Source organism: Mirounga leonina, unplaced genomic scaffold (assembly GCF_011800145.1).
Source record: "Mirounga leonina isolate KUSES-001 unplaced genomic scaffold, KU_Mleo_1.0 Mir_174, whole genome shotgun sequence".
In the NCBI taxonomy this organism is placed as follows: domain Eukaryota; kingdom Metazoa; phylum Chordata; class Mammalia; order Carnivora; family Phocidae; genus Mirounga; species Mirounga leonina.
The window spans coordinates 61,486,353-61,502,921 of NW_023270451.1; the positions used below are offsets into that span (position 1 = coordinate 61,486,353).

At 38.7% G+C, this 16,569-nt stretch overlaps 1 protein-coding gene across 3 annotated transcripts in view; it reads left to right on the forward strand.

The window, feature by feature from the left end:
• The first annotated feature begins 12,567 nt into the window (after positions 1-12,567).
• Positions 12,568-16,569, forward strand: part of ING3 (inhibitor of growth family member 3) — a 28,991-nt gene continuing 24,989 nt past the window's right edge. For 2 of the 3 annotated variants that reach the window (XR_004682083.1, XM_035020995.1), the window contains exons 1-2: positions 14,291-14,446; positions 14,688-14,759. Coding sequence is in view for 2 of the 3 variants with exons in the window: in XM_035020995.1 (XP_034876886.1) it covers positions 14,419-14,446; positions 14,688-14,759 (100 nt within the window). In the remaining variant the exon portion in view is untranslated. Of the gene's footprint in view, positions 12,807-13,244; positions 14,447-14,687; positions 14,760-16,569 lie in introns of those variants that run through there. The other variant, XM_035020993.1, reaches the window with a different exon arrangement.

The window sequence follows — 16,569 nt, forward strand, 5'->3', positions numbered from 1 at the left end:
TGATAAAATGGAAATAAAATGGTTAATAGCTGCTGATGTTTTTGCAGACTGTGAGGAAACTATGACTAATTCAGCTGTAAATGAAATGAACTAAAAAGAGAAGGTGTGTATTTGTCCAAATCTGGGCTAAAAGTCAAGTTTGAAGATATACGGAAATTCCATTTTCCTGTTGATGAATCAAGTAATTAATCATCTTGATCTTGAAATAGATAAGTTACCACCCCAAATTTATTTCTTCAGTTGAAAATATACACATGGTTTAAAGTAAATTTTTTTTCCTAAAAATGACATATTCATGGCAAAGCACTATTTATTCAATATTTATCATCATCAAATTGCATTTACTGACATTGCTATCTCTAAGAGTTTACAGTGAAGATGGATAACACTCATGCTTACTATTGAGAAAAGAATGTATGATTGCATAATCCTAAAAACCAAGTTGTGTGTGAGTGTGTGTTTATCATGTAGACTGGAAAGGGAATGTGGGGGGGAGAAAGGAGTCACAGTCCCTATTAGAGGTAAGTTTATGTAAGTGGCAAGATTTAAGAGAAGTGAAGATTTTCCTAAATAATTCAATAAACCTTGACTTTAAGGCTCTGAGCTTTAAAGGAATGGGAGGAAAGATCCATTTGAGCAAATAACTCTTAAAAATAAACTAGGAATAGATAGCTCTAAAAATTAGGGACACACATAGATCATCATGAACTCCTTTTCTACCAAATCACACTACATGGTTTTAAAGTAGAAAACATTGCAAGCGAGAGAGAAAAGAAAGCAGTTTCTTCCATGCAGGAGAGTTAGTTTGGAACACTCACAAGGAACATTAGGCTTTATATGTGATGTGTCAGCAGAAAAATACCTAAAATGCTAACTCAAAAGCTAGAGCTGGGAAGCCAGGGAGATTGTACATAACTGGAGATTTGACACTAAGAAAGACTCATGGTTACTGTCTTCCTTAATGTAGAAGAGAAAGCCAGAGTTAAGTAATAATCATTGCAACTGATGGCTAGGGAGAGAACAGTTTTTCACAATTTTAATCTTTTAAATTATGTTCTAAATCATTCTTTCTTGGCAAATCATAGAAAACAAAGGAAACAATAAAAACAAAGCAATATACTATTAGAACTAGATCTCAATATATTTGTCATATTGTAAGTGTAACAGAATACATTAATCTATTAGATTGACTGTAAAATAATAACCAACCAAATGTGAGAGACTTATTTAAAATAAAGTGAGGTTGAAAGCAAAAGAGCAAACAAATACTAATCATGTTGGAAAAAGCAGGATTTGCAATATTAGTATTAGGCAATTATTAAGGCAAAGCAAAAGGCATTAAAAAATTGAACACTTTTAAACAACAAAGAATGCAATCCATAGTAAGTATCTCTCAAGGATTTTTATGCACCAAATAACAGTTTCAAAATTCAAAAAACCAAAACTGCAGAAAACACAAGTAGACATAGAAGGACAACAACAGTACGTAGCTCAGCACATGATAGGTCAAGTAGATAGAAAACCAAGTAAGGCTAGAAAGGCCCTAAATAACAATACCGTAGAACTTATAGGCAGATATTGCATTCAATATCTTCAAAACAAAAACAACTTTTCAAAAATCCCCTTTAAGCATTTACAAAAATTTACCATATATTAAGCCACAAAAATTCAATAAATTCTAAAATATGGAAACAACACAGAACACATTATCTGATCACAAGGAAGTCAAGTAAGAAGTCAACAAAAGTACAAAATGACATTAAAAAAGTCAGAGAGTTTGGGATAAGCCTTTTTTTTTAATATTCAGTGCTATTATCCTTCCCTCTGGTAATAATAATAATAATACTGTTATTAATCACATTGATAATAATAACAAAAGTCATGACAAGTAATCTAGGCAAAGACTGCTCTAAACATTGTGGACATGTGTAGATCAACATGAACTCTTTCTACCTGATGACACTACATGGCTTTGAAGTAGAAAGCATTGTGAATGGGAGAGAAAATCCTCACAGCCACCTAGAAAGCAGTTTCTTCTATGCAGAAAAGTTAGTTGGGAGCACTCATAGGGAACATTATGTCTTATATTTGCTATGTCAGCAGAAAAATATCCCAAATGCTAAATCAAAACCTAGAGCTATTGCCTAAGCCCCTTGGTCTGTGGAGCTCTATTATAACAGCCCTAGCAAACTGATATGGACAATTTTACTGTTTCTTTTCCATTTTGTATCCAATTACACTGCGTAGAACCTCTACAATAACGTCATGGTTTCTATATCTCTGGAAGTTATATTTTAAAATTTTTAGTACATCTTTGCATAAAATGTGGTGATTTTTTTTCTCAAAAAAGATACGAAATTGGGGCGCCTGGGTGGCTCAGTCGTTAAGCGTCTGCCTTCAGCTCAGGTCATGATCCCAGGGTCCTGGGATCGAGCCCCGCATCGGGCTCCCTGCTCCGCGGGAAGCCTGCTTCTCCCTCTCCCATTCCACCTGCTTGTATTCCCCCTCTCTCTGTGTCTCTCTCTGTCAAATAAATAAATAAAATCTTAAAAAAAAAGATATGAAATTATCTTCTTTGGCTTTATTCTGCTTCTATTATTACTTTTGGGGATTAGAGAAGCAGAAAAAAGAAGAAAACTATTGGAGGACCAGTCATAATATAACATAAAAATTTGTTTATCACTGCCCTCTGCTGTACAATTTTCTTAAGCCAACACTACTTGGTTAAGGGGGCAATGTCACTAACAGGTGTGGAATGCTGACCCAAGAATGTTGCCGTACTTTTCAACTACGATGTCTGTCTGCAGCAGGTGTTCTCGACCTTCGCATTATTGGGACTTTGGGCCCAATAACTTTGTTGCAGGGGTTCTGTCCTGTGTATTTCAGGATGTTTAGCAGCCACCGTGGCTTCACCCACCAGATGCCTGTAGTACTTCCTCAACTCGTGACAACTAAAAATGTCTCCAAACATTTCCAAATGTCCCTTAGGGGGGCAAAATCACTCCTAGTTGAGAACTCTAGGTTAGCAGTTATATCTGTAACGTGGTCTTATTAGGAATCAAGGCCCTAGGTATCAAATGATGAATGTTACCTGTTTCCAAGAACCCACTTAAAATCTGTGTCTGGATGACATACAGACTTACGTGTTTACCCCATTATTTCAGTCCTAAAAACACACTGAGCTAGATGAGAAAGCAACTCAAGTGATACTGTGATGCTGATGGTACTTCTCTTCTCAGTATCATCCCTTCCAGCCATCAGCACAGCGTGAACAGGTGCAGAAGCAGGACTTAAGCTATACCATTCAGAAGACTCTTTTCTCTATTATTAGTTTCAAAACATGAATTATGTTGTTTCTACTGCCTCAGCTGACCTCAACTTAGCATTTTGCATGTTTCTTGTGTTCCGGGATTTAACTTGGCAAATAATTCTCTCCTCCTTGTATTCTTGACCTCATTTCCTATTTGTGTATCTGCTTCCCCCAGATCCTGACCTTTATGTGTCTGACCCAGGGCCGGTAATGGGACTGGTAATGAGACTGGTAATGAGACTCCAAATCCTGAATGCTTCTTTTGCTTAATTACTTGGCTTGGTATTTTGAAACTTGAACACCGCTTTGATCCTGATAGCAGTATTAACTCAGCATGAGTTAACTCAGAACAAAATTGATTATTCTAAGAAGAGTTAAGAGAGATTTGTTCAGTGTTACAGAACTTGGAAAAATTTTTGGGCACAGACACAACTCACTACCTAAGTTACCAATCTGATTGCTTTCATTTCTCATCCTCTCTCTTTCTCTCCCTATATATATTTCTGATTATAAAATAATTTTAAAGCTTGGGAAAAATAGAAATTTGTAAAGAAAATATAGCCACCTATAAGCCTACTACTGCTCAGAAATAACTATTTTTAACTTTCTAATATAGAGAGGAGAGATGTTATCTGTATGTATCTACCCACATACACATTTTTTAAAGATTTTATTTATTTATTTGACAGAGAGAGAGGCAGCAAGAGAGGGAGCACAAGCAAGGGCAGTGGGAGAGGGAGAAGCAGGGAGCCCGATGTGGGACTCGATCCCAGAACCCTGGGATCATGACCTGAGCCGAAGGCAGACGCTTAACGACTGAGCCACCCAGGTGCCCCTCCACATACACATTTTTTAACAAAATACTATCATATTTCACACACTATTTGTAACCCATTTTTTTTACTTTATAATGTATCCAGGAGTGATATCTAATAATTAATACCCCAGAGCAGAGGCTGATGTTACTGGAGCAGAATCCTGGTGCCATGTGTCAACTCTATAGTAACTGCATGAGAGAGCCCCAGAGAGTCCCATAGAAAGGGCCAAGGAAGCCAGGGTGGTATGGGACTCTCTAGTTCCTCAGAGAAGCTACCATGCACCAACCAGTAGAAGTATCTCAGTTTTTTGTTTTATTTATTTTTTATCAAAACTTTATTTTTTAGAGCAGTTTTAAGTTCACAGAAAAACTGAGAGGAAGGTCAGAGATTGCCCATGAACCCATGCACAGCCTCTCACATTATCAATACCCTCTACCCACAGGGACTTTTGTCACAGTAGATGAACCCACATTGACACATCATAATCGCCCAAAGTCCATAGTTAAAATATGGTTCATTTTCGGTGTTGTACATTCTGTGGGTTTGGGCAAATACATAATGACATGTATCCACCATTATAACATCATACAGAGTATTTTCATGCTCCAAAATACCTCCAGTCCCTCTCCCTACCCCTGGCAACCACTGATCTTTTTACTGTTCCATAGTTTTGCCTTTCCCAGAATGTCATATAGTTGGAATTAACTATGCAGCCTTTTCAGATTGGCTTCTTTCACTTAGTAATAGGCATTTAAAGTTCCTCCATGTCTTTTTATGCCTTCATAGCTCATTTCTTTTTAGCACTGAATAATATTCCCCTGTCCAAAGTGGCTGTACTTTTTTGCATTACCACCAACAATGAATGAAAGTTCTTATTGCACATCCTTGTCAGCATTTGGTGTTCTCAGAGTTCCAGATTGTGGCCATTCAAATAGGCGTGTAATGGTATCGCCTTTCAATTTGCGTTTTCCTGATTACATATGATGTATAACATCTTATCTAAATGTTTTAACAACTGGTTAGAGTTATATCAGTGTAAATCAGCTGATTAGCATTCCTGAATATATTGTGTTTTAATATCTAGTTAAATAGTAATCAGAAATATGATATTTAGGGGCGCCTGGGTGGCTCAGTCAGTTAATCGTCTGCCTTCCGCTCAGGTCATGATCCCAGTCCCAGGACAGAGCCCCATGTCAGGCTTCCTGCTCAGCAGGGAATCTGTTTCTCCCTCTGACCCTCCCCTGTCTCGTGCTCTCTCCCTCTCTCTCAAATAAATAAAATCTTAGAAAAAAAAACCCTTAATATTTAATGTATTTTGTACATATTTAATTTAATCACAAAGTACTTAAATATGTGGATATTTTATTCACTGCATCTTTTTTTTTTTTTAAAGATTTTATTTATTTGAGACAGAGAGAATGAGAGAGAGCGAGCACATGAGAGGGGGGAGGGTCAGAGGGAGAAGCAGGCTCCCTGCCGAGCAGGGAGCCCGATGCGGGACTTGATCCAGGGACTCCAGGATCATGACCTGAGCCGAAGGCAGTCGCTTAACCAACTGAGCCACCCAGGCGCCCTCACTGCATCTTTATATTGGTCTCCAGCACTGTCTTTTTGTTGAATCTATATGTTCACTATTCATCAAAGAAGCCATTTCTTAATTAAATCTATATAAAGTCCTCTTAGTTCCTTCCTCAAAATTTGATTATATTATAGCACCTACCACATAGTATTTAAATGATATCCCTAACCTGCTTCTCTTATCAAGCTGTGCATCCTGCAAGAATAGGGACTGTGTCTTAATCATGTTTGTATTGGTGGTACTTGCTGTTTAATAAATGTTTACTGAAATGAACTGTAGTAATATTCTTTCTCATGTTCCCTAGGAGCCTTATTTATTGGCCTCAATTAATATCTAGGTTTCAATGGATTTTTAAAAATATAAACTATCATGAATTATCATATTACTTTCATTTTCCCTCTGCCTACTCCTCTAGGCAAGCCTAATTAAAAACCACTTTGGAAGTGAGTCTACTGTATTTGAGAATTTTTCAAAGCCTTCTGTTCAGGAAATTCTTTTCAGCATTCCAGTCTAGTTATTCAAATGACCACTGGAATCCTATTTTATTCACAGATCTCAGTAGTTAGCAATCATGATAACTTCATCTTGCCCCCTCTGATCTGAACTTGGAAACTTATGAACTTGTGCTTGATGTTCATGCATTCGTTCATTCAATAATTCATTATATCTTTATTGAACTCATATTACCTGCCAGATCTGAGGATCAACAGATAAATAAAACATAGTCTCTACCTTTGAGGAATTCCAAATTAGTCGGGGAGGAAAGTTCTATACCACAATGTAGTAAGTCTCATAAGATATTTATGCACGTGTAAAAATGCACTGTATTGTCATATTTTCACACTCTATTTCCTCAATGGGAGGAATGCCCTAACCAAATTTAGAAAAACACTTTACCCCTACTAGCAAAATAAGGCTTCCTAAGCCCTTCATTATTTGGATTTATTAAAGAAGTTTTAAATAAATTTTTTTTAAAGATTTTATTTCTTTATTTGATAGAGACACAGCAAGAGAGGGAACACAAGCAGGGGGAGAGGGAGAGGGAGAAACAGGCTTCCCGCTGAGCAGGGAGCCCGATGCGGGGCTTGATCCCAGGACCCCGGGACCATGACTTGAGCCAAAGGCAGATGCTTAACAACTGAGCCACCCAGGCGCCCCGAATAAAAATTTTTTAAAAGCTTGAATTTTCCAAACACCACTTCTTGTCAATATCACAGAACACATGACTGATAAAGGAAAAAAGAAAAAGTAGAATCTTTAAATGTTTTCCAGCATGTTAAAAATCTTCCCAGTCACTGAAATATTTTCATATCGCATCACAAAGAGAAGATGCTTGATAATTTATCTTTACATTAGCTGTCTCATGAAAAAGATAGTTTGGGAGCCTAAGTCTTCCAAAAATCAAACACAGGAAATAGTTACAGACAATGATACCATTGTGTATAAATAAACTTACACTTGCCTTCTGTGAAAAGCCTTTAATAAGCATACCTAACATATCTGACACATGGAGCAAATCATTTTCTTAATATATCTCTTTTCTTTACAAGAAAATTATTTTCAAAATAATCGTTATATGAAATAAATAATGACAATGGCCAGAAAAGAAACTCAGACAGTATAAAATTTCTTTTATTTAAATTTCATTACATAATCATGCTTGTAATGAATAATTAATTTTACAGTGAAAAGGAAAAAAATAATAGATTAATTCCTTTTAATTATATTCAAGCATTTCTTTTGAAAAGGGAACAACATATGGGCTTGTTTCACTAATAACTACATTAAAATGTAATAGCAATTAAATATCAATTAAACAAGAATAACAATTTTAAAAGAATGTATTTTTTAATTTTCAAGATACTATTTAAATTCAGTAATATGTTTCATGTATGAACTGAAATTTGCATTTGATGAGCAAAAATATTATACCTACTAGCTTATAGTCAGTTTCACTGTTTTAAATTTTAAATACAAAGAGAAACTCCAAGTGATCATACAACATTATATAATTGAAATAACTCAAGTTCTGTGTCTTTGTCTTTCTAATCACTGTTTATGAGTCACTGGTTTTCAATGTTTATTTCTCAGCCACTATTTAACAGGAATATGTAATGCCGTTTATTAAATTCAACCATGACTTCAGAGATAGTTTAGAACTTAGACCCACCAAACATTTTTTTCGGGGAGAAATATTTTATCACTGACATTATTTAGAATTGCTGGCATGTAGTAAAAATAAAAAGCAGACTGTAAAAGTTAGTTTTATTATTGTTTTTAAATTCTAAAGACAATGTTTCCCTTATTTGACTGCTCTGGGGCACACATTTCCATCGCAAGGCCCTCGGAATGGCACTTACTAGACCATTTACCTAATGATTCTGTCACTTCTACAAATAATATTGTTTCATGATTACATTTCTGCACAGGTCACTGTGCTAGGTACTCTCATACATTATTTCCTTTGAGCCTCCCCACACTCTGACAGTGCAAGTACCCTTCCTTACTCTCATTTCATGGATGAGGAAACAATCTTAGGGACTTTAGGTAACTCGGTTCAGGTCACATGAACAATAACAGAGATGGTGTTCAAGCTCAGGTCTGTCTGATTCGAAAGCCCTAATCCAGCCAACCCTGCTTCTATTTGTTCATGCAACAAGTAGGAGTTGAGTGCCTTCTGCAAGCAATTAATAAAGCAGTGCATAAGGAACAGTTCTTGTCAGCAAGGGTTCTAAGATTAGTCAAGCACCTGCTTTCCCCAGAGGTGGCCACTCTCCTGTGTCTATCAGCAAGGATTGGTTTTATCTATTCAGAAATGTCATCTCAATGCCATTGGAGACTATATAGTCTTTACTGTCTCCATTTTTTTTTTGTTGTTCTTTCTGGAACTCCTATGAATCAGGTATTGGAACTTCAATCTTGAAGACCGACCCTCCAATTTTTACATCTTTTCTATTTTCTCTCTTCTTGTTTGTTCTACTTTCTGGACTGATTTCATCAATCATGACTTCTAATAGTTGCATTTTTAGAATTCCCCTGTTTATTATATCTGCTAAGGTCTCTCAGAGTCTTGATTTCCTCAAGTGATTTGTAATATTTGAATGTGAGCTCACTTCCAACAGAAGTTCTTCTTTGTGTCCCAGCTTGAGGCACAACCCTAAAGAGTATTGTATTTGTCTCCTATAGGCCTCCCTCATGTTTCACTGGGCCAGGCCAGTGTTCACTATCTTGGTAAAGGGTCCCTGCACCTTGTGAGGAGTATGAATTTGGACTCCACACTCATGCACGGTGCAGGTCTGATGTCTAAATTCCTCTGGGCTGCCTTCTCTCCCATGATTTTAGGTGAATGGATGGCCTCTTTGATGTTTCCCCAGGCGGTTTCACAGAAGCAGTCCTTTGAGACTGCTGGCTTTTTGCAAGGTGGTTATCTTTAGTTCCCTACAAGGATATGACCTGAGGTTTGTGTTGAAAAAAGGATTAAAGAAGACAATTTAGAGGATACAAAATCTTTATTTAACACTTTGTGAAGTGGACAGTCTCCATTCAGAGAACTACAAAATGGGGCGGAAAGCAGGAAGCTTTTATAAGATAAAGAATAAAGACCAAGGAAGAAAAAAATAGAAAGTATGTGAGTAGCTGGAGCCACATAGTCAACCTCCTTTGGCATGAGAAGAAATAAGGAAATAAATATAGAGCCCAGAGTTAACTTGGCATCCGGGGATTGGCTGATTGGGAGATACTGCATTTCTGGTCAAGTGGAACATTTACAGGGACATGAAAATTATCATTTAAGTCTCAGTTTGCTAACATGGCACCCCAGCTCCATCCTGGGCCTAGGAGTCCACTTCACATTGTAGTGTCTTCACTACAGTCAGAACCCCAAGACCCACAAGTTAAGGCCTATCAACCCTCTCCTCCTTCAGCTCCAGCTCTTGTTCACTACTGCGACTTTGAGTAGACTCTTCACTTTCGGCACCTGAGGATTTCATCCTCTTAGTTTTAAGCTTTTTTTCTTATATTTTATCTAGAATTTCCCTTTGTTTTGAGGGAACGGTTTTGTAACAGCTTCATATCCATCTTTCCATCACCCTACTGCTTAGCTTCCCTCTCCCATCCACTGAACGCCCACTCTCCTCCCATTCATCCTCTGTTGCCTTCTTCCCCCTCCCTTCTTCTCCAGATTCTCCATTGCAAACACCCAGAAATGAGGTCAGGAGACTAGAACCTTCCTTAGAAGGGTCTTTGGTAGTGGGTACTTAGAGTAGAAAAAGCTGGAAGCATCCGTAGATATGTAACGTGAGGGTCATTATTCTGCTGCTTATAACTGATCCATTGAGTGACTCAACAGATTTTAAAAGATGTAAAACAGAGTCGTTCGTGTAAAGACAGACTTTTAGCTGCTTTCTTCCCATATTACAAAAGTCTTTCAGGGAGGATACACTACTTGGCACAAAGTTAAGAAAATATTTCATTTCAAGGTTTACTAGCAAGGTTTCAGGATGGTGGTTTTCTTTATAAGATAGGGAAGTAGTAGGATCTTAAGACAAAAGGCAAAGGTCCACCGGAAAACATGCTATATGAAGGATTTAAATTTTCCTTTTTCTTTGACTCCTGGTAACAGTCATATTTTGCATCCATTTTGAATCTTCTCCCTACATTCTAATTGCTTCCACTGAGCCAGTAGCCTTCAGTGTAGTCCTCTTACATAACCTTCCCCGCATCACTTCTCCTTTGAATTTCATATGACAGTGGGAGTACAACGGTTGGAGGTGAGATAATCCTGGAGTTTGAGGTGGTGTCCAGCCACAAAATAAGCAGGGGCACAAGGCAAACGTAAGAGAAGCACAAAGAAGTATCTGCAATATGAATCACTTAGGAGGGGACTTAAGGGTATTAATGATGATGGTAATAGAATCTGGCATTTATTGCATCATATCATTTACCAGGCATTAACCTAAGTGCTTTGCATAGACAATATCATTTCGATCTAACACTAGCTACTATGGCCATTTCCAGTTTACAAATCAGGGTATGGAGACAGAGTGTTAAAATCACTTTCTCAAGGTCTCTGAGGAAGTGACAGAGAACGGGGGCAAAAGGCAAGGAGAACCCTAGAGTTGCTCAGGAATCCCAAGCAGCAGGAGCTTGTGGACCGTGTATTTATTGTGCTGCAGATCTGCCACAACGCCTTCAGTCTCCAACTCTCTTCATTCCCAATTTCAAATCCCAAAAGAGTGCATCCAATAGGCCCAGCTTTGGTCTGTCCCTGGTAAATTACTGAGTGAGGATCAGAGAGCACAGTAATGTACTACAGATACGGACATCCCTGCATATGAGCCATGATGCCTAGAAATGTGGTAGTGGGGGTAAATGGGCAGCCACCCCAAGTAGCATCTCCTATACAACCTAACGATGTAAGAAACTATCATATGTGTGTACATGTGCAATTTTCTGCAGCTGATACATGGTTCAAGAATAAGAATTACATTCATTAAAATATATAGCATGTTTTATTATTTTTTGGTTTCTATAAAGTGTGTATGTATATTAAATGAACTGGTATCCATCTATTATTTCATTTTCCTTAATATAGAAATCTCCCTGAAGAAACTCAGTTTTCACTGAAATGATAAGACTTCAATTTCTGTTACTCTTATTTCTCACAGCATGCTATTTTTGCTACTCTGAATAACCACCTGCTGAAAACAATGAAAACTGCTAGGTTTAAAAAAAAATCAACTACATTGATGAACTGGTAGGAAATGAAGGAATTCTCAGAGAGGAACAAAAGAAAGAAAGGAAGCAGAATGAGAGGATCCTAAGAAATAAGTGAGGGCCAAAGTGGGATGTTGCTAAGAGATTATCTGTCAAATTCTGGACACCCACAGCTCCTGCATTGGTAGCTGTGCAGCATGCCAAGATCAGGAAAGAAAGCCAATAACCCATCCAAAAGGAGGATTCTAATAGGGGGCAAAATTTGAGGCCCCAAAAGGCCGTATTCCCAGTGTAAGGGCGAATGAGAAAGAAATTTGATGCACAAGTCAATAAAGAAACATGGCTGACTTGACCTTGGAATCTGGGAAAGGAAGAAAAAGTCTCTTCTGAGAATGTCCTCTGAAAATCAAATCCAAGCCACTTGGATCTGAGGCCAAAAGAAATCCATCTGTGCAGTCCAAACACTTTAAGTGGAAAATTTAATCTGGTCGTAGGGTTAATGGTGCCTCCATGCAACTTGCAGAAGCAAATTCTAATACTGTCTAGGAAAACTCAATTTTAACTCTGGCCTTAGAGAATCCTGACAGTTACAACCCCAGAAACTTAAGTGCAGAATCCAAAATCATAACAGCCAAGGAAACAGGCACCACGAGCAAAAGCTAGAAGAAACAACAAACAGCACAAAAGACCCATAAAACTTTCAGTTTTGGATGTAACAGACACAGAACATAGACCATTTAATGTTTACATTATGTTAATATTACATTTAATTTGTATAAGAAATTAGAAAATGGCTCAAAAAGAACTAAATAGAATTTGTAAAAATAAAGTTATTTGAAAATATTGAGATGGACCATATAAAAGGCCAAAAAAAAAAAAAGAAAAAAAGAAAGAAAAGAAAAGGAGGATAAAGTGAGAAAGTCTTAGAGATGTCCCATAGATGTTCTAAGAGATAATGGTTGAGAATTTTCTACAATTTTTTCAGGACACTAACCCTGAGATTCAGCAATCCTTTAAAATCCTAAGCATGGTTTAGACATTTTTTGAATGGTAAGAAGGAAGGAAAGAAAGAAATGACTACATACCTAGATTCACCACTGAGAAGCTGCAAAAATATCCAAGAGATCTTAAAGGCAGCCAGAAGAAAGGAAGGGAGGGAGGGAGTGTAAGAGGGAGTAAGACTGAAAGCACTAGATTTTAGATGAAAGTACAGAAAGTAAACTAGGTAATTATTAGAATTGAGGTAAGTTTCCTTTGACATTCATCAATATGACAGGTAAGTATCCTGATTAAAAGCAGTGGAAAAAATCTTGAGTGTAAGAAAATGTAACAGAGGGGGAAAGGAGGAAACTCAAATGCATAAAATGTTTCAACTCCAGAAAATGTAACAGAGGGGGAAAGGAGGAAACTCAAATGCATAAAATGTTTCAACTCCAGGGCGCCTGGGTGGCTCAGTTGGTTGAGCGACTGCCTTTGGCTCAGGTCATGATCCTGGAGTCCCAGGATTGAGTCCCACATCGGGCTCCCTGCTTGGCAGGGAGTCTGCTTCTCCCTCTGACCCTCCCCCCTCTCATGTGCTCTCTCTCATTCTCTCTCTCTCAAATAAATAAATAAAATCTGAGGGTTCTAGAGGGGAGGGGGTGTGGGGGGATGGGTTAGCCTGGTGATGGGTATTAAAGAGGGCACGTATTGAATGGAGCACTGGGTGTTATTCGCAAACAATGAATCATGGAACACTACATCAAAAACTAATGATGTAATGTATGGTGATTAACATAACATAATAAAATAAAATTTTAAAAAAATAAATAAAAATAAAAAGTTGTTAAAAAAAAAACAACAGAACATTAAATTATGAACCAAAGACAAATTTTCCCGAAAAACGAATAGAGCTAAGACAGGTGGAAAAGAATACGCAACCTTTACTGAGTGCAAATATTTTTAAGAAAAAGAAAACTGAGCAGTGAAGGGACTAAATATATCACTGGTGAGCACTTTCGGGGAGGAGTCAAAAGGTAGAAAAAGACACCGCGCAGGACTGTAGACGGCCAATACAGGCTATTAACTTAACGTAATCTAAAGTTATTGTTAGGATAGTTCATTAGATATTAAGTCTTCATCCGTTATTTCTGCTTTCTCGCTATTTCTTCTTCTTCTTCTTCTTTTTTTTTTTTCTGGGTGCAGGTTCTACGTATAGCTCAATTACATTACGATTAAAGATGAGACAGACCGCAAAATAAAATATGTAAGAGGCTGTCGAGGGCTATTTCTATATCTTTTAATATGGGAAATTCATCTTCACCCCATATTCTTAGTGACACTATTTTAGTGACAAGGAAGCCAACCAGACGTCCCATTTATATTTTTAGCAGTGGATACTAAGGATAAATTCCATCAAAGAGTTCTGTTTTAAACAATCCAAGTCGCCCGAACTTTGCTGATTATTCTAGCGTCAGAACACTTTCTATTTGCTTAGCACTACCTGAAATCTATGACTCACAAACGCCAGGGCATGGAATCCTAGCAGTAAAGAACAGGTGAAAAGTTGTTCCTAGTTGTGTTCTGCAGGCGCATACAACTCCCGTCTTTCCCTGTGCAAAAATCAACAAATAAACAGAGCCACCGCATTTCAGATTCTCTTGCGCAACGTTCGCAAGGACGACTGGTTTTTGTAGTTTCTACGTGGGTAACTGTCAAGCATATTAATCGCTGTTGGGACGGAATGAAACTACACTTCCCATAAAGGCGCGGGGGCGGCCTCCCGTCGGCCTACGTCATTGCTTCAGCCAACCAATGACAGCTCCGGGCGGCAGTGAGGCAAGCGCCGTCAGGCGCCAAAGTGGTTTTTTTTTTCTTTCTTTTTTTTTTTTTTTCCGCCGAAGCTGAGCGGGTGCTGCTAGCGGAGGCGCCATATTGGAAGGGACAAAACTCCGGCGACAGCGAGTGACACAAATAAACCCCTGGACCCCCTCGTTCCCCCAGCTCTAAGGGCCGCGATGTTGTACCTAGAGGACTATCTGGAAAGTGAGTGGGCGGCGCTGGCGGGGGCCGTCTGTGGGACCTGCGGGCGGGCAAGAGCGCGAGTGGACGGGCAGGCGGGATGGCGGGAGGGAGGGGGAGGCGGGGGATGTTTCTTTCTCACGGTAACTGGCAGCCTCGCTGTGGGCTGCCGGCTCCTTCGACCCCCCCGACGCACGCACGCAGCGACGTAAGCGCGTACTTTCGCCGTTGGCCCCGCCCCTCTGACGGACTCTCCCTTTGACAGTGATTGAGCAGCTTCCAATGGACCTGCGGGACCGCTTCACCGAGATGCGCGAGATGGACCTGCAGGTGCAGAGTAAGTCGGCGCGTTTGCCCGTCTTGGCCGCGCGCGTTCAGTGCCAGACTTACTTGCCATCGACTTCATCGCCTCTGCTATTTGACTCTCCTCCGGCTCACTGGCTAGTGCATAAGGAGTTGTAAAAAAGAAAAGGCAGTGCCGAATCTTGCCTCTTGCTTTCCACGCTGCTTTTCTCCTTGCTTTTACAAGAGAAGGAGGCACTAGGGCACGTGTATGTGTTCCTTTCTCGAATTCAAGACTCTGCAATAAAAGTTTCTGTACCTTCAGTGAGAACGTAGATATATGTCTTAATGCGCATCGGTGTAAATGTTGAGAAGATTTTGACTTGAGCCCTTACGTATGGAACATAGATTTCAGCATTTATACTTTTGTTAAAGTTCGTTCTGTTGAAAAATTTTCAAGAGCGGAAAATACAGAAGCATAGATCATATGCGATTCTTTAGTGACCCTGGTGAACTTGGAATGTCACATTTTGAAAAGTTACACATTATAGGATACATTCTCACTTGTCAACAGGATGATATTTTTTCAATCAAAATGAGTGAGGGAAATAGATTTTACTGTAAAGCTTCTTATCTGTTGTAATAAAAATTTTGACTTTTTCTTCTATCAGTGATAGCTTGGTAGTCTGGTTACTTTTTCCCAAAATTAACCTTGTTCTTTCATAGAGTGCTATTTGGTTTATCTGATCATTTTTTCTGTGAAGTCTCTAAAAAGGGGTTTATGGTTCAAAGAAAGTAAAGAGTCAGTGCCTTTGGAGATAAGAAGGTATATACTTAGAGCAAAATTACACTTAAAATGAGTACAAATATATGTCCACCATGCTCTGAAAGAACTTCATAAACCTTCCCCTTTAAGAAATGAATGTAATATATCTGTTCCAGTTATCTTGTAGAGCTACTATATTAAAAATTAAGAGTGTGAAATGAATTATACGGTACATAATTAAAATGTACAATTAGGTGTACCCTTATGGCTGGATGTTACTCTCTTTGTTTAGATGTAGGTACTCCTTAATTAAATTGTCTAAATGATAGTAATGACTGGCCTTCATGAGGTCTATCCCCAGATAATATGTTTCTTGGTCCCATTTATTCCAGCTATGTTTAGGCTATATACATGAAATGTTTCTCAAGGCGCCAGGTTTTTTTCTTAGAAAAGTAGAGGTGGAGGAAGATCTGGGTTTTGGGGTACGATTGGGAGGAAAGGGGTATCATGGAAAGACATCAGAGAACCAGCATTCCTTGAGGTGGTTAAGGACCTGTCCTTTCTCCCTCTTGCTTCTCTACCCCCCTACCCCTCCACGCACTTCCATGTCCATTGTTCATGAATATACATTTCTCAGCCTCTTGCCAGTTTCATGTGGCCATGCTTAATACAAGTTGATATGATATGGAAGCCTTCTTTTATTCAGTGGATTGTAGTGTAGAAGTCTGAATTGTGTATTTCTTTAGCTTGCTCACAAAATTCATTTTAACTTTAATGTAGTCAAAATGCTAAAGTAGGGGCGCCTGGGTGGCTCAGTCATTAAGCGTCTGCCTTCAGCTCAGGTCATGATCCCAGGGTCCTGGGATCGAGCCCCGCATCGGACTTCCTGCTCCGCGGGAAGCCTGCTTCTCCCTCTCCCACTCCCCCTGCTTGCATTCCCTCTCTCGCTGTGTCTTTCTCTGTCAAATAAATAAATAAAATCTTTAAAAAAAATGCTAAAGTAGTGTTTTCTACAGGTTTTGATGTCAGATAGATCTGAGTTTGTATTAGAGTTTTACTGACTTATTTTTTGACCTTGACCATGGTTTTCATTGTCTAT